Source organism: Balaenoptera ricei, chromosome 5, assembly GCF_028023285.1.
Source record: "Balaenoptera ricei isolate mBalRic1 chromosome 5, mBalRic1.hap2, whole genome shotgun sequence".
In the NCBI taxonomy this organism is placed as follows: Eukaryota; Metazoa; Chordata; class Mammalia; order Artiodactyla; family Balaenopteridae; genus Balaenoptera; species Balaenoptera ricei.
In genome coordinates, this window is record NC_082643.1 from 66,563,250 (window position 1) to 66,587,917 (window position 24,668).

A 24,668-nucleotide genomic window follows, 5' to 3' on the forward strand; every position below is an offset into this window, starting at 1 on the left:
CCCAGCCTTTGGTTGACCAGTTATCCCTTCTCTAGGAGTGCTGGCCAAGAGCTGGAAACTTTTCCCAATCACCTTAGACTGAGACCCCCTGCTGTCAGGGTGTGCCATCTACCAATGCTCTTGAATGTCTAAGATGAGGGTATTTCTTCTACTTATAATGGAAAGAATAATCCTTGAATGAGCTTCCAAGGAGAACCTGGCTTAATACCCTAAATGCCCTTTAGTTAGGATTTCTGCCACCATCACAGAAAAGAATGAATATGCTGATATTATTCTTCATTAGGGCACTTTTTAGAACACTGACATTGGTCCACCCGGATGCTTAGGATAAAAAAAAAAAAAAAAGAAAAAGAAAATATGGCCAAATGTAATCCCAGTCTGGATTGAAATAAACTCCAAAGATGGGATGGGTATCATGGCTGCCAATGGAAAATGAAAGAGAAAATGGGAAAAAATATTAGATGCAATAAGAACAGGTGAAATAAGGTGCATGGGACAAAGCTGGGAAATGGAGAGAGTGATATTAAGAAATGAAGTAGAGAGTTAAAGAAAGAGGCAAATTGAGAGGAGGGTGCAGGGGGCAGAGAAGAGGCATAGGGAGGAGAAGCTGCAGCCTTGGTGGCAGGTACAACAGCTGAAGGGAGTGGGGTCGGGGTAGGGAAGGTGGATGGGAAAGAAGGAAGAGGAAGCGGGAGGGAGGGAGGGAGAATGTGTGTGTATACCAGAGGGTTGATTTATGCCACAGATATGTGCATCCTGGCAAAAGAAACACAATGCTGTTGCCTTTGAGAGTAACGATGAGCATCTCCATAAAACAGCTGGATTTAAAATCCCTCTAGAGAAAACAAGTTCGGGCTGCTGGCTAGGGAGCTTGGGAGGTGGGTGTGGGATGGAGGAGGGGAGGACCCAGGTCATGAAAGAAATGACGGCCATCGTCTAGGGATAGGGCTGCAGCCTCTCTGTCCAGACAAAGGACTGTCTTCACAGACACACCCTGCAGTGGTTGGGGACGAGACAGTGGAACAGGCCAGGCCAGGGCTGAAGGTCCAAGGCCATGGTGACTGAGCCTTGGGCTCTCGAGGCCAAGGCTCTTGCACCTGCCCTGTGGTTCCTGCTCCAAATGCTTCCTTCAGCTGACTCGAAGGAGACTGGACTGTTGGACACTTTGTGTGATTTACTGACAACTAAAAGGTGACTGCTGAAACCTATCTGGCAATCTCAGGTGTCGAGTGAATTGAGTATGGGGATAAATGCGGCTTTTTGGTGACTTTTATTCTGCGCACCATTCAGGCATGGTCCTGGGAAGAACTGTGATATAAGCAATCACTGAAAACCAGTCTGTTGAGATGAGCTTGCCCTTAAGTTTTCAGGAAAATAAACTATTACCACTCCCTCCATATATAGATATATATTTTTTACATACCCATGGATTCTTTATATGTACTGAGATAATAGCCAGAGGGGAGAGTGGAACCGCTGTGCCTAAACTGAGTCCATGTTACTTGTGGCTATGAATGGAGTTACTGTTAGACTGGAATGTGAGCTAAAAGGGGCGATATTTTATTCACTCAAATGGGGCCATTTTGTTGTAATATGGAATGTTGGAGAACGATGTTATAGGAATGCACATCCATATTTATGAGGCTTTTCTCCTATGGTGTGGAAATTCCAAGCACATCATATTCTGCAGCTCTCACACTGCCAGTTTAGATTTCCCCAGACTTTTCACAGCCATCCTTCAGACCACGTCTGTAAGAACAAGGCAGAAGAAGAATAAAGTTGCTGTCCTCTTGAGCGAACTACGTATACTCCCATAGTTAAAATGAATTTGAAAGAACAAGCAAAATCAAAAGCACACAGATTTAAAGACGTTTGCTCTGTGCAGAAGTGGCTAAGAGCAGCTATTTATTCTTTGTGTCCTCGACAGCTGCGTGAGGTGCCCAAATCCTCAAAGGTAAGACACTTTGGCATTTTAAAGTGAAATCCAGCTCAGCAGGAGATAGCAGCTACTGAATATGGAGGTTTTCCCTCCTGAGCTAAACAGTCCGTGGGCTAACTAAGCATTTTCTGACAGAGATCTGGTATAATTCTAAAAGATCACTTGCAGGCTTAGACTGTGATGTTCCTGAGTCTTATCATCGACAGGTGCATACATACTTCACAGCCTGGTTTGATCTGAAATAAACAGCCACCTCCCTGATCTGTGCTCTGGGCAGCTGTAGGGAACATCAAGGTCATTGTGGTCTAAATGCAGTGAAGTGCAAAGCTTACAAAGCCACTCTGTGCTATAGCAGGTGAACAGTGATTTTGTATAAATGGCCGATTTTAAGAACTGGAGGGGCCCTTCAGATCATCCATCACATGCATCCTCTTATTTTTCAGATAGGGCACATGAAGGTCAGAGAGGTTAAATGAACTGCTCCAAGGCCGCACAGCTAGGTGGTGGCAGAGGCCTGGCGGGGGCTTTTTATTTCACCCACTGGCCATAGAACAACTGACTGTTATGGATAGGGTCCTCAAAAAGGACACCACTGTTGTTTCTGTCCCTGTAACTGTCCTATATATTAAAATCTGTTCTCACTCTGCAATAATAATAAATGAATTATTTTTATACTCAGGGGAAAAAAGTAATTTTTCTTTTAAAGGTTCAATTGCTTGCCACAGACATTTTGGCAGGTGGTAGATTCACTTTGTTCAGAGAAGAGCAGGCTTATTTATGCTGTGTTCAGTCATTCCGTACTCAGCATCAGCAGACAGATACTAACCATCACGGGTGCAACATAGGACAGTTCTGGCTGAGATGACTACGTGTGGACACTAGGGGGCAACCTTTCCAAGTGCAGTCATTACAGGCGTGGCTCCGGTTTCCAAGGACTAGGAAGTTTCTTAAGCCAGAGAAAAATGGCATTTTTTTTTTTTTAAATGACATTCCAGTAGAAATCTCATTTCAAAAGAATGTCTTAATAATGGTGGCAAATCAGCTTGCTAGGACATTTACTGTCAAATAGGTGTTAGCCATTACTTCTCTCTCTCTTTTTAAAATAAACATACACACATACACAAAGACAATTTCAGACAAAAAACATACATGCCTCTGACGTAACTAAACACCCTCATTCCATGCTGGAGTCTACGAGGGGGCGGTCTTTTATGCTGCTTACTAAGCATCAATACCAGCATAACGTTTTTATGGAAAAATGCAAAGCATTCATGCAAGTTAATAAAGTTAACTACTATTTCTACGACTTACCAGGAACATACTGCTTAGTCGACTGAAAAATAAAAGCACAGTCTTTTGGGGGTGATACAGTTATATCTTATGTCACTCCAAAAATCACATTTGCTATGATAATGGTCCCCATATTTCCCTCTTCGAAGAGCAAAAGTCTCTTATTTTATTGTTTAAAAACATAACTTTGGAGCTGTAAGGAAGCTTTTGAATCCATGCAGCAGAAGCAAAATTAGGCAGACCTTGTATGAGTAGATAATGTCCAAAGGAGAGCACTCAAATTAGACAGCTATTCTGCTTTACTCACATTTCTTCTCCTGTTTTAACAGAATTGTTGCTTCAGGGAAGTTAGTTGTTTTACATTTTATTAGTTATGAGATCAGATTCTTTAAACTTATGGCTTACATCATTAACACAAACAACTGGCATTCACATATTTCTATGGAGTTTCTGTATTTTCAATACTGAGGAATTATCTATTTTTTACAACTCAAAATCCACTTCTTGGAGTGGCAGTGGCAGGTGGTGTGACATTACAAAGCTGATACCATTTAAGATGACAGACTATTATCTAATTTTTAAAGAACTCCTTGAAAGCCCTTGTAAAATACAGTTGTTTTGTAGACTGAAATCTTTAAGTCATTCCCCTTAGAAAGGGAATATTATGAAGCTTCATTACTTTGCAGCAATAATATTCCAGGAAATAAAAGACCTGAAGAAGGAAAGGTAAGGAGGAAGGGGATCAAGGTTTTCTTTGGCCGTCACACCCTTCCCCCTTCTCCAGCTTATGAGAAGAGACAGCTTACTTTTTCTTCTGAGTCTATAAAATGTGTAGCAGTACAACCAGCAAGAACCAAGAACGGGGGAGCTAGTTAGGAAAGCTGAAATTTGAAGGAAGTGCCTAGGTTAGTTCTGAGGGCAGGACTATGGCCTTGGGCAGTGGTGTGGTAGGTACAAAGATCTAGGCAAGTTCGGGTGTGGTTTCAGGGTGTTGGCTATTTCCCACCGCACCATATGCTATATTCAGCTGAGTGTGTGTGGAATATGTAACCAAACAGAGATCACAAAATACATAGCTAATAATCAGTAGAAACGAGAATATTTCAAGAAAACAGAAAAATTTGAGTGTCAGTAGCTATTCAAGCCAGCTGTCCCCTTTATTTTTTATGTTTTTGCTGGTTCATTCACTCATTCATTTATTGGTTCATTCGTTGTTGTAGACTTAGATGGAAACCAGCAGACCAGAGCCCCCTGTTCATAGTCTGCATTGCTTCCAAGCACCCCCGGCTCAGAGAAGTGCTTGCTTAGGCACTTCTGTCGGGTGAGTGAGTCCTACTGAGCACTCGGGCAGACTTACTTGGTCAGATCCCAGGGGTCTTTGCTCCCCTTGCTTTTCCTGGATTTCCCGTTATTTCAATTTCATTTAGTGAAAAATTATTTTATTATATTTTCATTCTTAAGGAGATACCATCTGAGTCAATTTTATGTAGGAAAACTGCCCAACTCTGCAGTGTGAACAGGAGCGAAGCTGAAGAGCTTCACAGCACCCCTCTGAGATAGGTTGGCTCAGGGCAGCCAGATTTACAAACACAACAGAATAATAAAGAGTCTCACCATTCACTGGCCAAGTATGGAGACTTGGAAAGGGAACGCTTGCTGTGCTTACCCCCAGCTGACAGTCAACCCTATGCTCAGGGATTATGGCCAACACTTAATGGTTAGGAGCTCTTTCCTCTCACCCAAGTTCTGCAGCCTCTCTAGGGCACTTGTCCTCATTAAGTCCAGTTAAAAATGAGGGAGCAACTTGAGAGAAAAGGAGAGGGCGTGTTATGTAGGTGGGTACAACGGTGATAGTGAACCTCTCACAGGTGGACGGAGGCTTCCAGAAAACTGAGTGAGGTTTGAGAAAGCAAACATTCTCCCCAGGAGCTACCCCCTGGACCTCCCAATCCACTACTCAAGGCCAAGTTAGGAACTTTTCCCACTTCCCTCCATAGCCGAGCCCCTTCCCTATGGCTCTGACCTTCCAATCTCAAGCTGTCTTACCTGAAGAGTTTTGACTTTGCCCAGGATGTTGTCCTGTGACATTGCTTGAACTGTCTGCTCACTTTCTGCTCCCCCATCAGGGATAAAAATACTGTCATGGGAAAACGCCCGGGTTCCCACAGAATAGTTGAAGGACCTGGAATGCAAATCATGTGCTTCATTTTATTAGGATGATAAGATTCCTTTTGGCAATTCAATTTCCTTTTCCTCCTGATTTAGGGGACTCCACCCACATCCCCTGTCTCATTCAGAAAGCACTTCCAGCATGGTGTCCTTTTCTGTGAGAGGTCAGCCAAGTAGCTGGGTAGACAGAAGGGTCCCGCTGGAATAAGGGAGCATGTCTCCAACACAGAAATGTTTCAGAGCCACTCGGTGGGAGAACTCAGACTGCTACTTGTTTGTAGAGAACCCAGGACAGAAGGCACTGCAGAAATGTTAACTGTAGGAGCCTTTCTCCTGACGAGCTGTCACTGTCAGTTTTACCCCAGTAAAGTCTTGTCAACAAGTACTTTTTAAGTAACATGCAGATCTGGAAGTAAGAGGCAAGAGTTTCTTTCTTTCAGATTGCGATCAAAGTGGAAGGAAGATATATACCTCTAAAACAAAGACTTGATGAGGACTGGAATTGCTACAGAGACTATAGGAATAAAGAGTCTCTCTGTCGAGACTCTAGGAATTCAGAGAAGAGGAGGAGAAATGTGTGTTAGGGAGCTTCTAATGGGTGGCATGCACTGGGCAGCTTATAGGTGGTAGGTACCCAACAATAAACACTTTTCAGTTGAAAGGCTGGACTTCAAAGAAGTCTGGACTTCAAGGAAATCTGGACTTCTACCTGACTGGGAGGTACAGGCTGGGTGAACTGCAGGAGGAGGAAGCAGCAGACGCCAGCTGTTCCTTACCTGATCTTGGAAATTAAGTTACCTCTGGGAAGTAACACGCAGGGGCAGAATCACACACTCCCCATAAGGCAAGGCAGGCACATTTCCGTGATGCCAGGCACACAGGCAGCTCTCTCAGGGGTGAGACAGCCCCACTTCTCCCTCTCCCCTCCCCAGAAAGGGGTTTCACCTGGAGGTTTTATCAGTGACCTAGGGCAAGAAAGAAGACGCAGTACTGGGGGAAACGGGCCTCCAGCTGTACCTCTGAACTGAATTACAGAAATGCAGCAGGCAGGGTCCCGACCAAGTTTAGACCTACTTGGAAAGGCTGAGTACCAAATTTTTTCATCAAATTTGCCAAATTACGAGCAGCATGGTAACAAAGCATATGAGGTTTAGAAACAGAAGACTTGGATGTGAGCCTCCTGGCTGTGTGATCTTCGGCAATAATAATATATATATATTAAAATTTATTTATTTAGTTTTGGCTGCGTTGGGTCTTCGTTGCTGTGCACGGGCTTCCTCTAGTTGCGGGGAACGGGGGCTACTCTTCGTTGTGGCACGCGGGCTTCTCACTGCGGTGGCTTCTCTTGTTGCAGAGCACGGGCTCTAGGTGCGCGGGCTTCCGTAGTTGTGGCACGTGGGCTTCAGTAGTTGTGGCTCACAGGCTCTAGAGCACAGGCTCAGCAGTTGTGGCGCACGGGCTTAGTTGCTCCGCGGCATGTGGGATCTTCCCAGACCAGGGATCGAACCCGTGTCCCCCTGCCTTGGCAGGCAGATTCTTAACCACTGCACCGCCAGGGAAGCCCCCGGCAATAATAATAATAACCACCAATCCCTACTTTGATGAAAACATTGTGCTGAGAGTTTTACTTTCATTATCTCATCACCAATATTTTGTTGCAAATAAAACTCAGGGAGTAAATAACCTTATTTAAAGTCGCCTAAATAGAAGTTGTAGCATAAGAAACATAATTCAGATCTGCTGAATACAATCCCAGGCCAGGCAACTGAAGTGTTTTAAAGTGGTGGAAGGTCTCTAGTATTCCTTCCCATGAGTGAGATGGAGTTTGGGCGGATCAGTGGGAGAGGAAGACAGGATGCCAATTCCAGCCATGTGGGCTGGAATATGGGAGGGCTGGAGACACTAAATAGCTGGAATAATGGGTAAGCCTTCGGCTAAATAGCACAGGGCACTATATAGCAGCAACCCACTTTATGAAATATGAGGCATTGTTTTAAGATATGAATATGAATATGAAAAGGAAATTAAATGTATCACTATCTCCCTGTCCTCAGAGACTTTGTGACCTATGCTATAAAATGAACTTCCAAGTTCACCTAAAGATGCTATGAAATAAACTTTCCATTAAAAGTTATGGAATCAAACCTTTTAATATTGTGTCTAAACTTTTTTCTCAGATCCCTGGCTATGATTCAGATGAAACAAGAGGTAACTGACTTCATTTTCTACACAGTGTTTTTACAAATGGCTTACATACGCACGCAGGCTCTCAAATATTCTTATAAACACATATATGGACAAGTCCACTTTAGACGCTTAATAAATGCTTACTAATGTCTCACAGTTGTATGTACATTATACACCAGCACTAGGCCAAGTTCCCTTCCAGTTTCCAAGTCAATCTTTTGACTGAATCATGAAATTTAACTCTCTGCTCTAATTCTTTTTTCCAGGAAGGCTAAGAACTGACAGTTTCCTGCTCTTCTGTGTTGCCCCAAATATTCCTTGTTGCCAACCAGGATTTAATGTCCCCACATTCCCCAATTCCAGATGATCTTATTGAAAAATAGAGAAAATGAATAGTAATAGTAGTAGTAGTAATAATTATAATAACAGTGGTAGTCACAGTGGTAATATTAATACTGGCTAAATGTTACTGGGCACTTGCTATGTCCCTTCCATGTGTGCTAACTTCTTTAATATAACACCTAAATCCTTGTGATATATAATATTTAAACCTTATGTGGAAGGCACTATTATTAAGCCTATTTATAGATGAGGAAACTGAGGCTTAAAGACAATGAGTGACTTGCCGTAAATTGAATGACTGTATATGTGTGAACCTGTTTCTGGACTGTGTTCTACGGGTCTATTTGTCTGTTTTTACAGCAGTAATACCACACTGTCTTAGTTACTATAGCTTTTTAATGAGTCTTGATATCTAGCAGTTTATGTTCTCCAGCTTTGTTTTTTTTTTCCAGATGGCTACTCTTGTCTCTGCATTTCTACATAAACTCACACACACACACACACACACACACACTCTAATACACTCCTAGGATTACTTTTGTGATGGCATTGGATCTATAGATAAACTTTGGGATACCTGACATCTTTACAATAGTCAATCTTCTAATCCATGAACACTGGATATTCCTTCATTTATTAATATTTAGATCCTCTTTACTTACTCTCAATAATGTTTTGTAGTCCTCTGTATAGAGGTCTTTTACATATTTCGATAGATTTATTCCTACATATTTGATGTTTCTAAATCTACTGTAAATGGTATAGGCTAAAATTTTTATTTTTCTAATTGTTTATTGGCAGACTATTGAAGTATCACTTGGTTATTGATTATTGATGTTATAACTAGGCTTAGCTAAATTTATTTGTTAATCATAATAATATGACTGTTGATTCTTCTGGATTTTCTATGTATAGAATCATGTTATATATGACAAAAGAGTTTTATTTGTTCATTTTCAATCTCCTTCTCTCCTTCCTCCCTTCCTTCCTTTCTCCCTTCCTTCCATACTGCAATTAGCTAGGATCTTCACATGAACTTAAATAGAAGTGGTAATGATGGACTTTGTCATATTCCCAAACTGAGCAAAAAAGTATTCAATATTTTACCTTAAGTTATGATGTTAGCTATAGAATTTCTATAGATGCACTTATATTACTGCTTCTTTGAAAAGACAAGCAGTCTGTCTCTTATAGCTGACTTTAAGATTTTTGTCTTTGGTTTTCTCAGTTTTAGTCTGTTGTGGCTAGGTGTGAATTTCTTCTAATTTATCTAGCTTAGGGTACATAATACTCCTTAAACCTGTGGCTTGGTGTCTTTCATCAGTTTGGGAAAATTCTCAGCCATTATTTCTTCAAATACTGCTTCTGCCCCGTTTTTCTCTATTCCCCCTCTGATTCTCCAATGTTAGACCTTTTCAACATGAGCCACATGTCTTTCATGCTCTTTTCTGTATCTGTTGTTCTTTTTACTCAATATGATTCAGTCTGGATTTTTCTACTGACCTAGCTTGCTTTCAGCTCATTAATCCTCTCTTTAGTGGTGTCCAGTCTGTTGTTAAAACTACCTACTGAGTTCTTACTATCAGTAGCATTTTTCAAATCAAGAATTTCCAACCAAATGTAAAATCGATAGCTCGTGGGAAGCAGCCGCATGGCACAGGGAGATCAGCTCCGTGCTCTGTGACCACCTAGAGGGGTGGGATAGGGAGGGTGGGAGGGAGATGCAAGAGGGAGGGGATATGGGGATATATGTATATGTATAGCTGATTCACTTTGTGATACAGCAGAAACTAACACACCATTGTAAAGCAATTATACTCCAATAAAGACATTTAAAAAAAAAAGAATTTCCATATGATCCTTTTTAATAGATTCTAGTTCTCTAGTGAAATTATCCACCTTGTCAACTATTTTGTTGAATATATTAATCACAATTGTTTAAAAGGCTCTGTCTGAATCTGCAGTATCTTAGCCCCCTTTGGGTCTATTTCTATTATCTTGTTTTCTTCATAATCTGATTCTTAACTGCCTGGTAATTTTTTAATTGAATTCTGCACATAATGCACAAAAAACTGTAGAGGCTGGGTTCTCTCCTTTCAGAGAGGACTTGCTCACTCCTCTAGCAAGCAGCAAAGGAGCAAAAACACCTCAATCCAATCAGAAACCAAGCTGATCTTGGCTGGTTAGCAATCTTTGTCAGGCTCAGACTACCTCTGCTTGGTCCCCACTTGTAGGGTACAGGCCTCCCGGAGTCTTAACTAAGAATCTGGGTTATTTCCTAAGGCCCTTCTCCTTGGTGGATTCTCAAACTCCAATTTTTGTCTTTCCAGCACCCTAGACTGCCCTGTTTTTCAGCCTGCATTCCTGTGCAGCTGTATCAACAGATTCCTCAAAAGGAAAACTGTTGCCTAGATTTAGGTTCATTCTGGGCTTCTCTTCTCTTGGGGGGAACTTAGTCCCTCAAGTCCTGGCTGTCATGGCAGCCTCAAACTCTAATTTTTGTGTTCCCAGCTCCATGAGATTGCCTACAGCTCTGCTGCCTTCTCCTCCTCTTGGCAGCCACCCTGAGCCTTTTTGGTCTCTTGACCTGCACCCTGAGAGTCAACTAATGCCAACAGGAGAGAAGCAATATGCAGAAAGTTGGCCTCAACTCAATGGGCCTCCCTTCTCTCCAGGATCTCACTGCTCAAGTCTGGTGTCTTAGCAGCAATCTGACAGCTTCAAACAGACGTCTCTGTTTTAATATTTTATATGTATTTCCAGTTGTTCTTGGTGGGAGCACCGATTTGCTACAAGCTACTTCATCACAGCCAGAAGTGAAAGTAACTAAATAATTTTTTTGATATTTATTAAGTTTCTAGACATGACAGGACCTACTTTTTGATAAGGCTTAAGGTTCTTAAGAGGATTACTTTTCAAAGTGATGAAAAACATTTGTACCTTTTTCTTCCTATATTTGGTTTTTGTCCCTTTTTAAAGCTCTGAGAAGAAACAGTGCAGGAGAATGGTCATTGGTTTATTAGTTACACTAATGAACACTCTCTTCTAAATAATTCAGTTTACATAATGCAAGTTAACATTACATCCTTGGCAATTTGTGTAACTTTAGATCTTTGGTAATCCTGGTTACCAATGTCGGCTCCAAACAACTCTACAATGTAGATTATTTCCTTTTCTCTGAAGAGGAAGCTGAGACAAAGAGTGGGTAAGAATGTTGCCCCAAGTTCCAGATTTTGAGGCAGGGTTGGAATGGAAACTGAATAGCCCACGTGTGGCGATCTCAGCTTGAAATTATGTTCTAATGAACAAAGAGCTTGGTGGGAATCTTTGTCCTTAACCAGCTGGGAACTATAAACTACATGATTAGGAGGTGGAGGGGCAATTTACCACAAATTGTACCTTAGCCGAGTTCATCTGGACTTCTTTACTCTTGACATTTAAAGATCTTTCACAACTGATTGCAAAGTAGGCCAATTCTCCGCCCTTCCATTTATTACGAGTGAGCCAAGAGGCGAGGGGCCTCTGAGCCTCAGTGCCGCAACTTACCCTCAGACTATCTGCTCAGATGGAAGAAATGGGACTTGCTGTGTGGGAACCTTTTCTTGTGATGCTTAGGACACAGAGTAGCCTGTTGATCGGTTGTGAGATATATAAGGACCTCTAAAATCCCCCAGATTTTTAACTTGTAACTGAAGGATTGTCAATACAGTCATTTAACAGACATCTTAATGAAAACAAGATCTGAGGTCAAATGTCAAGCACATGTGGGAAAAGCAAACTCTAGAAGGAGAGGAAAAGAGGCCCACTTGGGAAATTTGGAACAACATTGGGCTCTGAGGAACAGTCTTCATAAGCTTAGAGAAGAATCGCAGAGCCATGACTTACAGACGCCAGAAAAATGGTCCGTTTGGACTTAGAGGTCCAAAGAGCAGAAGTTCCTGGGGCCTTTATGCAAAGAAAGGTTTTGTTGTTGTTGTCATTGATAATATTGTTATAGGCAGAGAGGCTGGGATTCCAAACATCTAATCAGAGGCTTCTAATCAGCCCATGGAGGCCAGCTTTTCATCTTCTCCTCAACTCTTCACTGACGCCTATGGTTATCTTTCCAAAGGCAGAGATGGTAGAACGACCTGAGGCTACTCTTTGGGCTTTAACAATCACTTTTAATAACTGTCTATCTAACTCCAATACTACGCTCTCTTCTACCCACGTGTCTCCAGCTACTTGGCTATCCCACTGTCTCTGCAAACTCAACATGAACAAAACCAAACTCAACAAGCGTTTCCCACAAAACTCCAATCTTTCCTATTTCTGTGTTACTATCATCCCTCAGGTTCTGTGCTATATTATTTTGCAAGTAAGGTCAGACCCAGGTTAGGGGAAAGGTATTGTGCAAAAGACCTTAGTGAGTAACATTATCTGTCCTTTCACAGGCAGAAATCTTTCAAAAACAATACAGAAATCAATGAGTAGCACTGCAAATCCTGAGCTCCCGGACCCATTTTAGGCCTGCACTGGATTCTGCCTGCCACACTCCTCCACGACTGTGCTTGGAGGCCCGGAGAACTGCTTGTCGCATCTCTAGTGGGTCTCTAACGGAAACGAGCGCCAAGAGAGGGAGCTGCGAATCCAGGGCAGCGGCAGCTCTGGCAGATGGCAGCCCTGGCACAGCCAGCAGTCTCTGCTGACTCTGTGATCAGGGAGGCCACTGCTGGAATCCTTTCGGACAAAGAAGCTAAGGCCCTGGGAGGTGAAGGGAGAGACTTGATCAAGACAGAACTGAAACCAGGCGGGCAGTGACAGTAATACTCGCTGGCCTTTCGACTGCCCTCAGAGGATCCTCTGCTTATTTCTGTAATATGACTGACACCTGTAAATGGTCTCCAACTGAAGTCCTCTCCAATTCCACTTCCTCTCAAATCCTACATCAATCTTCAAGCAATTACTTTGCCAGCTCAGAAACCTCTAGTGGTTCCTTTTTTGCCAAAGTCCTACCAGATGAAGCTGTAATGGTTGCTTGGCATTTAATGCTCTTCATGTTTGGCCTTTAAGGACCCTGAACCACTCTGGCTCTATGAAATCCATGCAGTGCAGGGATTTAGCACTCGGACTCGGGCCAGTGTGCCTTCTTGTGAAACCTGGTTCTCCCACTTCTAGCTGTGTGGCCTTGGGCACGTCACTAAACCTCCAGGTGCCTCAGTTTCCTTATCTGAAAATGAGGATGATAATAGGACCCACCTCATGGAGCTTTTGTTAGGATTAAATGAGCTAAGTTCTTATAGAAGTGTTACCTATTATTATCAAATGTTACCCTACTTCAAACATCCTGTAAGGCAAACCCAACCATTCGGTTCCCCGAATACCCTCTCTGGGCTCTGTCACTGCATGGGTTCTTCCTCCCCATGGATGGACTGCCCAAGGCCAATCTCTCAGTTCAGGTCCTACCCACCCTTCAAGGTCCAGCTCACATCTTATCAACCCCACACAGCCTTTCCTATTTCCTTGGAAGAAGGGGATCTTTTCTCCCACTGAAAGCCCTATGCATGCATCTCCTGTTACATACATGTCTATGTTATGGTTACTATAATCATGCCTTAAATGAGAGGGAAAATAAAAGTGCTTTGCATATTGTAAAATGCTCCATAGATGTGATTCTAATAATGATAATGGTATCATCTTTTCTCCACCACAGTACTAGGAGTTTCGTGAGGGCAGGGATCACATCTGTTATCTTTGTTTCGCCCATAGAACTTTACCAGATAAAGTTTGTGAATAAGTTTTTTTTAAATGGATGAGTAAAGGATTAACACTGAAGGGTAGTTAACCAGATGTGTTTCCCATGGAGAGGTCACTGAGGGAGTGAAAGCATGATGCAAACATACTGATGGGAGGAGGGGGAATATTTTCTGATGGTGGGTATTTTTCAGGGAGGGCAGGCCTATGTAGGAGGCCATCAGAGAAAGTTCTGAGGAGCCAAGGGGTGGGCAAGCCAGGATGTTCAGCACCTTTAAAGGTTCCTTCTAGGCCTCCTTTTCAACTCAAACCAGGGAATTGCTCCAGGCTTTGTTTCCCACCTTCTATTTCATGCCGTCTCTCTCTCTCACCAAGTTTTTCAGGTTTCTTTCTATGTCAGTTATAGTTCTTTGTTGCAAGTTAACAGAAACTAACTTTGTCTCCCTCAACCAAAAGAAAATCTACTAGGTGAACAGTGAGGGCTCACAGAACAACGAAATCTAGAGTCAAAGCTTGGAGAAAGACAGGGGTAAAGAGTGGTCTAGAGGTCTAGGCATCAGGAAACACAGCGGCCATCACACCACGGGAAGAGCCCAGTTACACGCTGCTCTCGTGGTTGTGTCCTTACTTCCTGGACCCACTTGCCAAGTCAAAGCCCTAGGAGACAAAGACTGATGGGCCAGGCTGGGTCACATGCTCATGCCAGGCTTCAGCGGGAGGGCAAGTAAAAGATCTGGTCCTTTTGGCTTCTGTCATAGGAAGCAGGCACTATATCCTGTCAGAAGGGCACACAGTGAGGCAAAGTTGATTCCCTGAAAGGAAATGTGGGTGCTGTTGAGAAGAAGAACCGGATGCTAACAGCTGAATGACCAAAAACAGCCATCACACTATGCCTTTGGATCTCCTTTTGATTCTCCTTTCCCACCTAGCCCACCTGCATGGACAGCTCATTTGGACAGTTCTCTGGTGTTCTGATATCACTTCTCCCCCAAGAGGCTGCCTTTCTTTCTTAGTGGCACATGCTGCTGCCTGAGAGCAAAGGATGACATGCCCCATGCTCCTAGGATGTCCAAGCCCAGGTCCAGTGCCCTATGCCCATGCTTATCTGCAGAAGTGGTAGAGATCAGATAGAGGGTGTGTGATGGGCCTGTGGCCTGGAGCTTAGGCACTGGAAGGTGACAGTAAAGAGAGAAGGTGAGAAAGAAAGCAATACAAAGTTATCCCTTAGACATGCTATTCCATCCCTCACCCACTGCGCAGTTAGTGCTAAGGAGCGCAGGGAGGAGTCAAGCAGAGTCATCTCCATTTTAAGTTCTGTTGTCTGGAACTACTGTTTGCAGTGGGGTCTGCTGTGAAAGGAACAATGAAAAGGGAGGGAAAGTTTGCTGGGGGAGGCGTTTCTGGGCAAGGTCTCCTCATGAATAAAATGTGACACAAGACAGGGATGATCCCCTTTCCATTCCTGGTCTGTGTCATCTGCATGTGACACCTGGAACAGTGGCAGCCATCTTGGAGCTATGAGGAAACAAGCCTGAGGACAAGAGCCTACTCCCTGAAAATACGAGAGAAAAAAAGGAATCAGACTGGATCTTAATGATGTTGCTAGGTTGCTTCATTAATGGACCTTGGAACTTGGAAAGTCTTCCAGACTATCAGGAATCAGATAATATATTTCATTACTGTTGAAGAAAGATACCAGTAGAAGTGTTTTCTGTTACAACTGAAATCATCCTACCTGATACAGTCTTCTAGCCACTACTCTAAACTCTGGGCACATCTAAGACCCACTGACATCATCTAACCTTGGAGTATGAGCCTACAGAGGGAAATTCTCCCCACCCAAAAAAGAAGAAGGCTCTCTGCAGCTGCACAGTTAACACATATCTCAGGCCAGCCCTCCTACTCCTCCTTTGTCTTTTTTGGACAAGCATCATGTAATTTGGGACCATAGATATTGGGTAATTACCACGGCAATGATTAGGGATTCACTTCAGGAATAAGGAAATATAATTATAGTCCAATTGCAGCTTGTTTCCATGACAACAGGGGCAATTGTAATTGATCAGCACTTTTCTTCCTAAGCAGATCCGTGAGTCTCATTCAAATGAAATGCTAAAGAGCAATTAACTATCTTCATCAAACAAACTAGAGTTGCTGGAAGAGCCTGAAGTCAGATTACATTTTGTGTGGCGTCTTGGAGGTTCACCCTGGACTCTGGTAGTTTATGAAAATATTTGGTACTCAATAGGCTATAGAGTACCAAATCACCTAATAATTACAATAGAAACAGGATACATCATAAAAAATTCAAGGAAGAGGAAGAAAGTTTGGAATCTTAAAACACAGATTTTCAGAACTGGAAGTCAAAGGATCATCTACTTCAGCCCCTTGGCTCAGTCCTATGCTTAGATCACGTAGGACGAGCAATCGTCTAGCCTGCCTCTAACGCTCTGTAGGGGTTCCACGGGCTTCCACGCTACCTGTTCCACTCCTCAGATGCCCCACCTGGAGAAAGATCTTTTCATAAACCTCTCTAGCCAGGCTTCCCTGGTGGCGCAGTGGTTAAGAATCCGCCTGCCAATGCAGGGGACATGGGTTCGATCCCTGGTCCGAGAAGATCCCACATGCCCGCGGAGCAAGTAAGCCCGTGGACCACAACTACTGAGCCTGCGCTCTAGAGCCCGCGAGCCACAACTACTGAAGCCTGCGTGCCTAGAGCCCGTGCTCCGCAAAAAGAGAAGCCATCACAATGCGAAGCCCGTGCACTGCAACACCCGCGCACTGCAACAAAGTAGCGCCTGCTCGCCGCAACTAGAGAAAGCCGCGCACAGCAGCGAAGACCCAACACATCCAAAAATAATAAATAAATAAAAGTAAATAAATTTATTTTACAAAAATCAAAAAACCTCTCTAGCCACTGTTGGAATCAATTTAGTCTTGGTCTATGCTCTGGAAATAGAAAGCTAGTTATCGACAACCTCTTTATCTCAGTAGTAATATTATGCCCTGCATTTGTAAAGTGCTTTTTTATAGCAGATAGTGTAATGTCATGTGCATTTTTTTGTCCTCATAATAATCCTTGAAGACAGCATATCCATTTAACAGATAAAGAGGCTGGTTTGGTTAAGGTCACACAGCTCATGAGTGAAAGCACCTGTATTCACAAGAGGACCCTGGCTCCTGATCTGCTGCTCTCCCACATCTTGTATCTCCAATAATAGCCAAAACTGATTTATCATCTTTCTTTCCCCGAGACTTACTCAGCCCAGCTCTATTTGTTCTCCTGCTTAGCCCTAATTTTCATGCATTTAATGCTTTTGTACCTCTTCTCTACTCCCTGTTCAATTTCAGCACATTCCAGGTTCCTATGGATAGAGGATAAATGATCAAGTAAAATAAGTCTTTTCTGACTTCATCTTCTGAAAAGCAGCAAGGCCAAGGGACCTAAGCACACACGGTAATCAGGGAGCCTGAGCTTCACTGTAATTTCACTGGTGACATGCTGTCTCACTACACCAACCATGTAATTTTCCTTTTCCAGCAGGTCAGAGGGACAGCGATACTCTTCATCATGATGGGAAACTGAAGGATGAATTAGACAAACACTGACTGGTACAGTGGGAAGAGTCAGTATGGTAAAAAGGGCAGGATTCATGTACTCATTCATTCAATGAATAACTACTGAATGCCTGCTATGTGCCAGGCACAGTGCTAGAGGCTGGAAATACGATGAAAGGCAAGGCATGCAGGCCTGCTTTTATGGAAGTTGTGTGAACATTGGAGGCAGGGGTCCTGATCTAGGCTCAGGGGGCCAGAGAAAGCTTGCTCCCTCGAGGAAGGTGCGTTTGTGCAGAAAACTGAAGGATGAAGAGGAATTAGCTGGGGGAAGGTGGTGGAGATGGGGGTGGGGCTGTTCTAGACAAAAGGATTACCATGTGCAAAATCAGCTGACCTGGAGTCCAGTCATATCTCTAACACTAACAGCACTTGTGAAGTGAAGGTACTGGATCAGCACTAAAAACGACCTTAAACTTTTAACACTGGTGTGTGCACGCACGTGTATGTGTGTGTGTGTGTGTATATCTGTGTGTGCTGGTGGCGGGGAGAGACTACTGAATAAGGGTCTCATATAAGTGAAGAGTACAATTTACATTATTAGGGGGGCAGGGGTGTGGGGTCAGCCAGAGGCACATATTTCAAGTAGGCAGCCTCAAACATGACCTGTATCTTTCCCCAGGTCCCCTCTCCTCTATCAAGATGCCCATGGACCCCCAATGCAGGGCACAAAACCCTCAAGTAAATGGGAGCAGCTGCTTACCCTTCCAAGCTAGCCTGTTACACTCTGCACTTACATCCTACTTCAAAATTACCCCTTTCTGTTCCACCCCAAATTTCTACCTCCTATTTTAGGGTTTCAGAGGAGGAAAATATGCCCCTTGTCTCTCCTGCCAACATGAACTTAACCACCTCAGCCAGGTATAACCTCATCAAGACTACATTTATTCCTTTCTTAAAAAACATCTTAAACAGGTGGGGTCCGCACAGTCCGCCTGGAGGATTCAACCCAGCAGCGGGTCCGGCCGTGCCGGCATTCCAGCGGATCTTTCCCGCTCCCCGTTCCTCCTGACCCCTCCCCCAGCCCTTCTCCGCCCCTCGCCTCTCCCCCGGCGCCTCTCCCCCCGCGTCTCCGCGGGTGGAGGTGGGCCGGCGGGGCCGGGGGTGGGGCCGGTGGGGGACTGCCCCCCAGCTGGTGACCAGCCGCCGCCAGGCATATTTCCACCGCAGCGGTGTGCTGCGACCGGCTCCAGGACGGCTGGGAAGGCCGAAGGGGAAGGTGGCTCGGGGGGGGGGGCCGCGTCATCTCCACGGCCGGCCCACCCTCCCCGAGTGTTACAGCCCCCGGGCAGCAGGGTTATAAATATATATGCACCCAACATAGGAGCACCTCAATACATAAGGCAACTGCTAACAGCCGTAAAAGAGGAAATCAACAGTAACACAATAATAGGGGCAGACATTAACACGTCACTTACACCAATGGACAGATCATCCAGACAGAAAATTAATAAGGAAACAGAAGCTTTAAATGACACAATAGACCAGATAGATTTAATTGATATTTATAGGACGTTCCATCCAAAAACAGCAGATTACACTTTCTTCTCAAGTGTGCACTCTCCAGGATAGATCACATCTTGGGTCACAAATCAAGCCTCAGTAAATTTAAGAAAATTGAAATCATACCAAGCATCTTTTCTGACCACAATGCTATGAGATTAGAAATGAATTACAGGGGAAAAAAACGTAAAAAACACAAACACATGGAGGCTAAACAATATGTTACTAAATAACCAAGAGATCACTGAAGAAATCAAAGAGGAAATCAAAAAATACCTAGAGACAAATGACAATGAAAACACGACGATCCAAAACCTATGGGATGCAGCAAAAGCAGTTCTAAGAGGGAAGGTTATAGCTATACAAGCCTACCTCAAGAAACAAGAAACATCTCAAGTAAACAATCTAACCTCACACCTAAAGGAACTAGAGAAAGAAGAACACACAAAACCCAGAGTTAGCAGAAGGAAAGAAATCATAAAGATCAGAGCAGAAATAAATGAAATAGAAACAAAGAAAACAATAGCAAAGATCAATAAAACTAAAAGCTGGTTCTTTGAGAAGATAAACCATTATCCAGATGCATCAAGAAAAAGAGGGAGAGGACTCAAATCAATAAAATTAGAAATGAAAAAGGAGAAGTTACAACAGACACCAAAGAAATACAAAGCATTCTAAGAGACTACTACAAGCAACTCTATGCCAATAAAATGGACAACCTAGAAGAAATGGACAAATTCTTAGAAAGGTATAACCTTCCAAGACTGAACCAGGAAGAAACAGAAAATATGAACAGACCAATCACAAGTAATGAAATTGAAAGTGTGATTAAAAATCTTCCAACAAACAAAACTCCAGGACCAGATGGCTTCACAGGTGAATTCTATCAAACATTTAGAGAAGAGCTAATACCCATCCTTCTCAAACTCTTCCAAAAATTGCAGAGGAAGGAACACTCCCAAACTCATTCTATGAGGTCACCATCACCCTGATACCAAAACCAGACAAAGATACTACAAAAAAAAGAAAATTACAGACCAATATCACTGATGAATATAGATGCAAAAAACCTCAACAAAATACTAGCAAACAGAATCCAACAACACATCAAAAGGATCATACACCATGATCAAGTGGGATTTATCCCAGGGATGCAAGGATTATTCAATATACGCAAATCAATCAATGTGATACACCATATTAACAAATTGAAGAATAAAAACCATATGATCATCTCAATAGATGCAGAAAAAGCTTCTGACAAAATTCAACACCCATTTATCATAAAAACTCTCCAGAAAGTGGGCACAGAGGGAACCTACCTCAACATAATAAAGGCCATATATGACAAACCCACAGCAAGCATCATTCTCAATGGTGAAAAACTGAAAGCATTTCCTCTAAGATCAGGAACGAGACAAGGACGTCCACTCTCACCACTATTATTCAACATAGCTTTGGAAGTCCTAGCCACGGCAATCAGAGAAGAAAAAGAAATAAAAGGAATACAAATAGGAAAAGAAGAAGTAAAACTGTCACTGTTTGCAGATGATATGATACTATACATAGAGAATCCTAAAAATGCCACCAGAAAACTACTAGAGCTAATCAATGAATTTGGTAAAGCAGCAGGATACAAAATTAATGCACAGAAATCTCTTGCATTCCTACACACTAATGATGAAAAATCTGAAAGAGAAATTAAGGAAACACTCCCATTTACCACTGCAACAAAAAGAATAAAATACCTAGGAATAAACCTACCTAGGGAGACAAAAGACCTGTATGAAGAAAACTACAAGACACTGATGAAAGAAATTAAAGATGATACCAACAGATGGAGAGATATACCATGTTCTTGGATTGGAAGAATCAATATTGTGAAAATGACTATACTACCCAAAGCAATCTACAGATTCAATGCAATCCCTATCAAATTACCAATGGCATTTTTTACGGAACTAGAACAAATCATCTTAAAATTTGTATGGAGACACAAAAGACCCCGAATAGCCAAAGCAGTCTTGAGGGGAAAAAACGGAGCTGGAGGAATCAGACTCCCTGACTTCAGACTATACTACAAAGCTACAGTAATCAAGACAATATGGTACTGGCACAAAAACAGAAACATAGATCAATGGAACAAGACAGAAAGCCCAGAGATAAACCCACGCACCTGTGGTCAACTAGTCTGTGACAAAGGAGGCAAGGCTATACAATGGAGAAAAGACAGTCTCTTCAATAAGTGGTGCTGGGAAAACTGGACAGCTACATGTAAAAGAATGAAATTAGAACACTCCCTAACACCATACACAAAAATAAACTCAAAATGGATTCGAGACCTAAATGTAAGACCGCACACTATAAAACTCTTAGAGGAAAACATAGGAAGAACACTCTTTGACATAAATCACAGCAAGATCTTTTTTGATCCACCTCCTAGAGTAATGGAAATAAAAACAAAAATAAACAAATGGGACCTAATGAAACTTCAAAGCTTTTGCACAGCAAAGGAAACCATAAACAAGACAAAAAGACAACCCTCAGAATGGGAGAAAATATTTGCAAACGAAGCAACGGACAAAGGATTAATCTCCAAAATATATAAACAGCTCATGCAGCTCAATATTAAAGAAACAAACAACCCAATCCAAAAATGGGCAGAAGACCTAAATAGACATTTCTCCAAAGAAGACATACAGATGGCCAAGAAGCACATGAAAAGCTGCTCAACATTACTAATTATTAGAGAAATGCAAATCAAAACTACAATGAGGTATCACCTCACACCAGTTAGAATGGGGATCATCAGAAAATCTACAAACAACAAATGCTGGAGAGGGTGTGGAGAAAAGGGAAACCTCTTGCACTCTTGGTGGGAATGTAAATTGATACAGCCACTATGGAGAACAGTATGGAGGTTCCTTAAAAAACTAAAAATAGAATTACCATATGATCCAGCAATCCCACTACTGGGCATATACCCAGAGAAAACCATAATTCCAAAAGACACATGCACCCCAATGTTCATTGCAGCACTATTTACAATAGCCAGGTCATGGAAGCAACCTAAATGCCCATCAACAGACGAATGGTTAAAGAAGCTGTGGTACATATATACAATGGAATATTACTCAGCCATAAAAAGGAACGAAATTGAGTCAGTTGTTGAGACGTGGATGGATCTAGAGACTGTCCTACAGAGTGAAGTAAGTCAGAAAGAGAAAAACAAATATCGTATATTAACGCATGTATGTGGAACCTAGAAAAATGGTACAGATGAACTGGTTTGCAGGGCAGAAGTTGAGACCCAGATGTAGAGAACAAACGTATGGACACCAAGGGGGGAAAACCACGGGGGGGTGGGGGTGGAGGTGTGATGAATTGGGCGATTGGGATTGACAAGTTGAGATCCAGATGTAGAGAACAAACGTATGGACACCAAGGGGGGAAAACCACGGTGGGAGTGGGGGTGGAGGTGTGATGAATTGGGCGATCGGGATTGTGATGTGTATAAATTCAATGACTAATAAGAACCTGCTCTATAAAACAAAACAAAACAAAACAAAAAACATCTTTATTGAGATGCAATTGCAATACCATAAAATTCACCCTTTTAAAGGGTACATTTAAATGATTTTTAGTATATTCACAAAATTGGGCAACCATCACTGCCACCTAAATTTGGAAGATTTTTATAACCCCAAAGAAACCACGTACCCATTAGCAGTCACCCCCACCCTACCAAGCACCTGTCAACCACTAATCTTTCTGTCTCTGTGGATTTGCCTGTTTGGAACATTTCATATAAATGGAATCATATAATAGGTGGTATTTTTTTATTTGGCTTCTTTCACTCAACGTATTGTTTTCAAAGTTTATCCATGTTATACCATGTATCAGGATTTCATTCTTTTCCATTCCCAAATAATATTCCATTGTATGGATATACGCCATGTTGTATTTATCCATTCATCTTTTGATGGACATTTGGATGGTTTCCACTTTGGGGCTATTATGAATAATGCTGCTTTGAACATTTGTATACAAGTTTTTGTGTGGACATATATTTTCATTCCTCTTGGGTATATACCTAGGAGTGGAATTGCTAGGTCATATGGTAACTCTATGTTTAACATTTTGAGGAGCTGTCAAAGTGTTTTCCAAAGTGGCTGCATCATTTTACATTATCAGCAATGTATGAGGGTTCCAATTTCTCCACATCCTCACCAACACGTACTATTGTCTGTCTTTTTTATTATAGCCTTCCTAATGGGTGTGAAGTGATCAGTTCAGAACCTGCGTCCCAGGGAGGGGATTCAGAGGGAAAGGCAGATTATATGGGCAGAGATCCTCCCTGAGGAGTGGAGGGGTTCAAGCCACATATTGGGTGCCCCAGTCCTGGGGTCCAACACAGGGGAGACGAGCTCCCTTGGCTGGTTGGAGGGCCAGTGGGACTAACAGGGGGGCTGTGGGAAGCCTGGACTCTTCTCAGGAGGAGTAGGTACATTGAAATGCAAAAACCCTAATCTCGTATTTTGCAGTCTGTTTCAACTTTATTAGTCAAATGGTTTATTTGTGGATTCCTTAGGATTTTCTATATACAAGATCATGGTATCTGCAAATAGATAGCTTTTATTTCTTCCTTTCCAAAATTGATGCCTTTTATTTCCTTTTCTTGCCTAACTGTCCTAGCTATAACCTATGGTATAGTACAGTACAATGTTGAATAGCCATTCTTGTCTTTTTCCTGATCTCAAGGGGAACACATTCATTCTTTCACCATTTAGTATAATATTAGCTGTGGATTTTCATAGATGTCCTTTATCAAGTTGAAGAAGTTCCTTTCCATGCCCAGTTTTGAGTGTTTTTATCATGTAAGGGTGTTGGATTTTGTGAAACGCTTTTTTCTACATCAACTGAGATGATCATGTGGTTTTTGTCCTTTATTTTATTAACATGGTGTGTTATATTGATTGATTTTTGTATATAAAACGAACCTTGTACTCCTGGCTTAGATCCCATTCGGTCATGGTGTAGAATCCTTTTTTATATGTTGTTGGATTCAGTTTGCTAGTATTTTGTTTGGGATTTTTTATGTCTTTATTCATAAGAGCTATTATTGGTCCGTAGTTTTCTTTTGTGTGTGATGTTTTGGTGTTAGGGTAACACTGGCCTCATACAACGAGTGGGAAAGTTTCCTCCTATTCTATTCGTGTCACACTCATTCTTGTGTGAAAGTCTCTGCTCATGCCATTCCTGGTCTGAAACATCCGTGCCTTGCCTCTCAGCACTCCAAGTCCTGTCCCTTGTTGGGAGACAGCTCAAGCTCAAGTTCTCCTCATTCCTGAGCCCCTTCCTATCTGCTCCAGCCCCACAGTGAGCTCACCCACCGTGGAGCCCCTTCGGTTCTCACCATGCTTACAGCTGGCGCTTACTGTAAAGTGCTGCAGCTATGCATGATCACAGTAAATGCCAGGTGTTAGGCAGAAATTGGAAGTAGGACAAGTGGTGTCCCAATAAGTAGCAGAGCCTCCATCAGGCAGCTGAAGGCAGGAAGATACCCGAGCCTGGTGACCCAGGACCAGCAGGGCAACTCAGGGCCATATGACTAGCTCCCTAGTATGGCCGCAGCAGAATACAGAGGCAGAATAGCAGCAATGCGCTCATTACTGCTTGAATAGTGGCTCAGCAACTTACTAGCAAGTCATTCTCTAGCCCTAGTTTTCTCATCTTTGAAATGGGAATAATAATGTCAATCTCAGAGTCACGGTAAATATTACAGGAATTCACCTATGCAAAACACATTGTATTAAGTTTAATATGTGGTAGCTTTAATATACACCCATGGATATTCTCTGTGAAACAAAAATTTGTGGTTAAATCTTGG

General features: G+C 42.5%; 1 protein-coding gene across 4 annotated transcripts in view; it reads right to left on the reverse strand.

Annotated features, from left to right (window-relative positions):
• Positions 1–24,668, reverse strand: part of CRACD (capping protein inhibiting regulator of actin dynamics) — a 273,491-nt gene that overhangs the window by 32,167 nt on the left and 216,656 nt on the right. The window contains exons 1-2 of one of the 4 annotated variants that reach the window (XM_059922938.1): positions 6,175–6,345; positions 5,276–5,411 (exon numbers count right to left, since the gene is read on the reverse strand). The exons of 2 other annotated variants lie outside the window; for them this stretch is intronic. In XM_059922938.1, coding sequence (XP_059778921.1) covers positions 5,276–5,317 — 42 coding nt within the window. In that variant the 5' untranslated portion in view covers positions 5,318–5,411; positions 6,175–6,345. Of the gene's footprint in view, positions 1–5,275; positions 5,412–6,174; positions 6,346–24,668 lie in introns of those variants that run through there. One more of the 4 variants, XM_059922940.1, reaches the window with a different exon arrangement.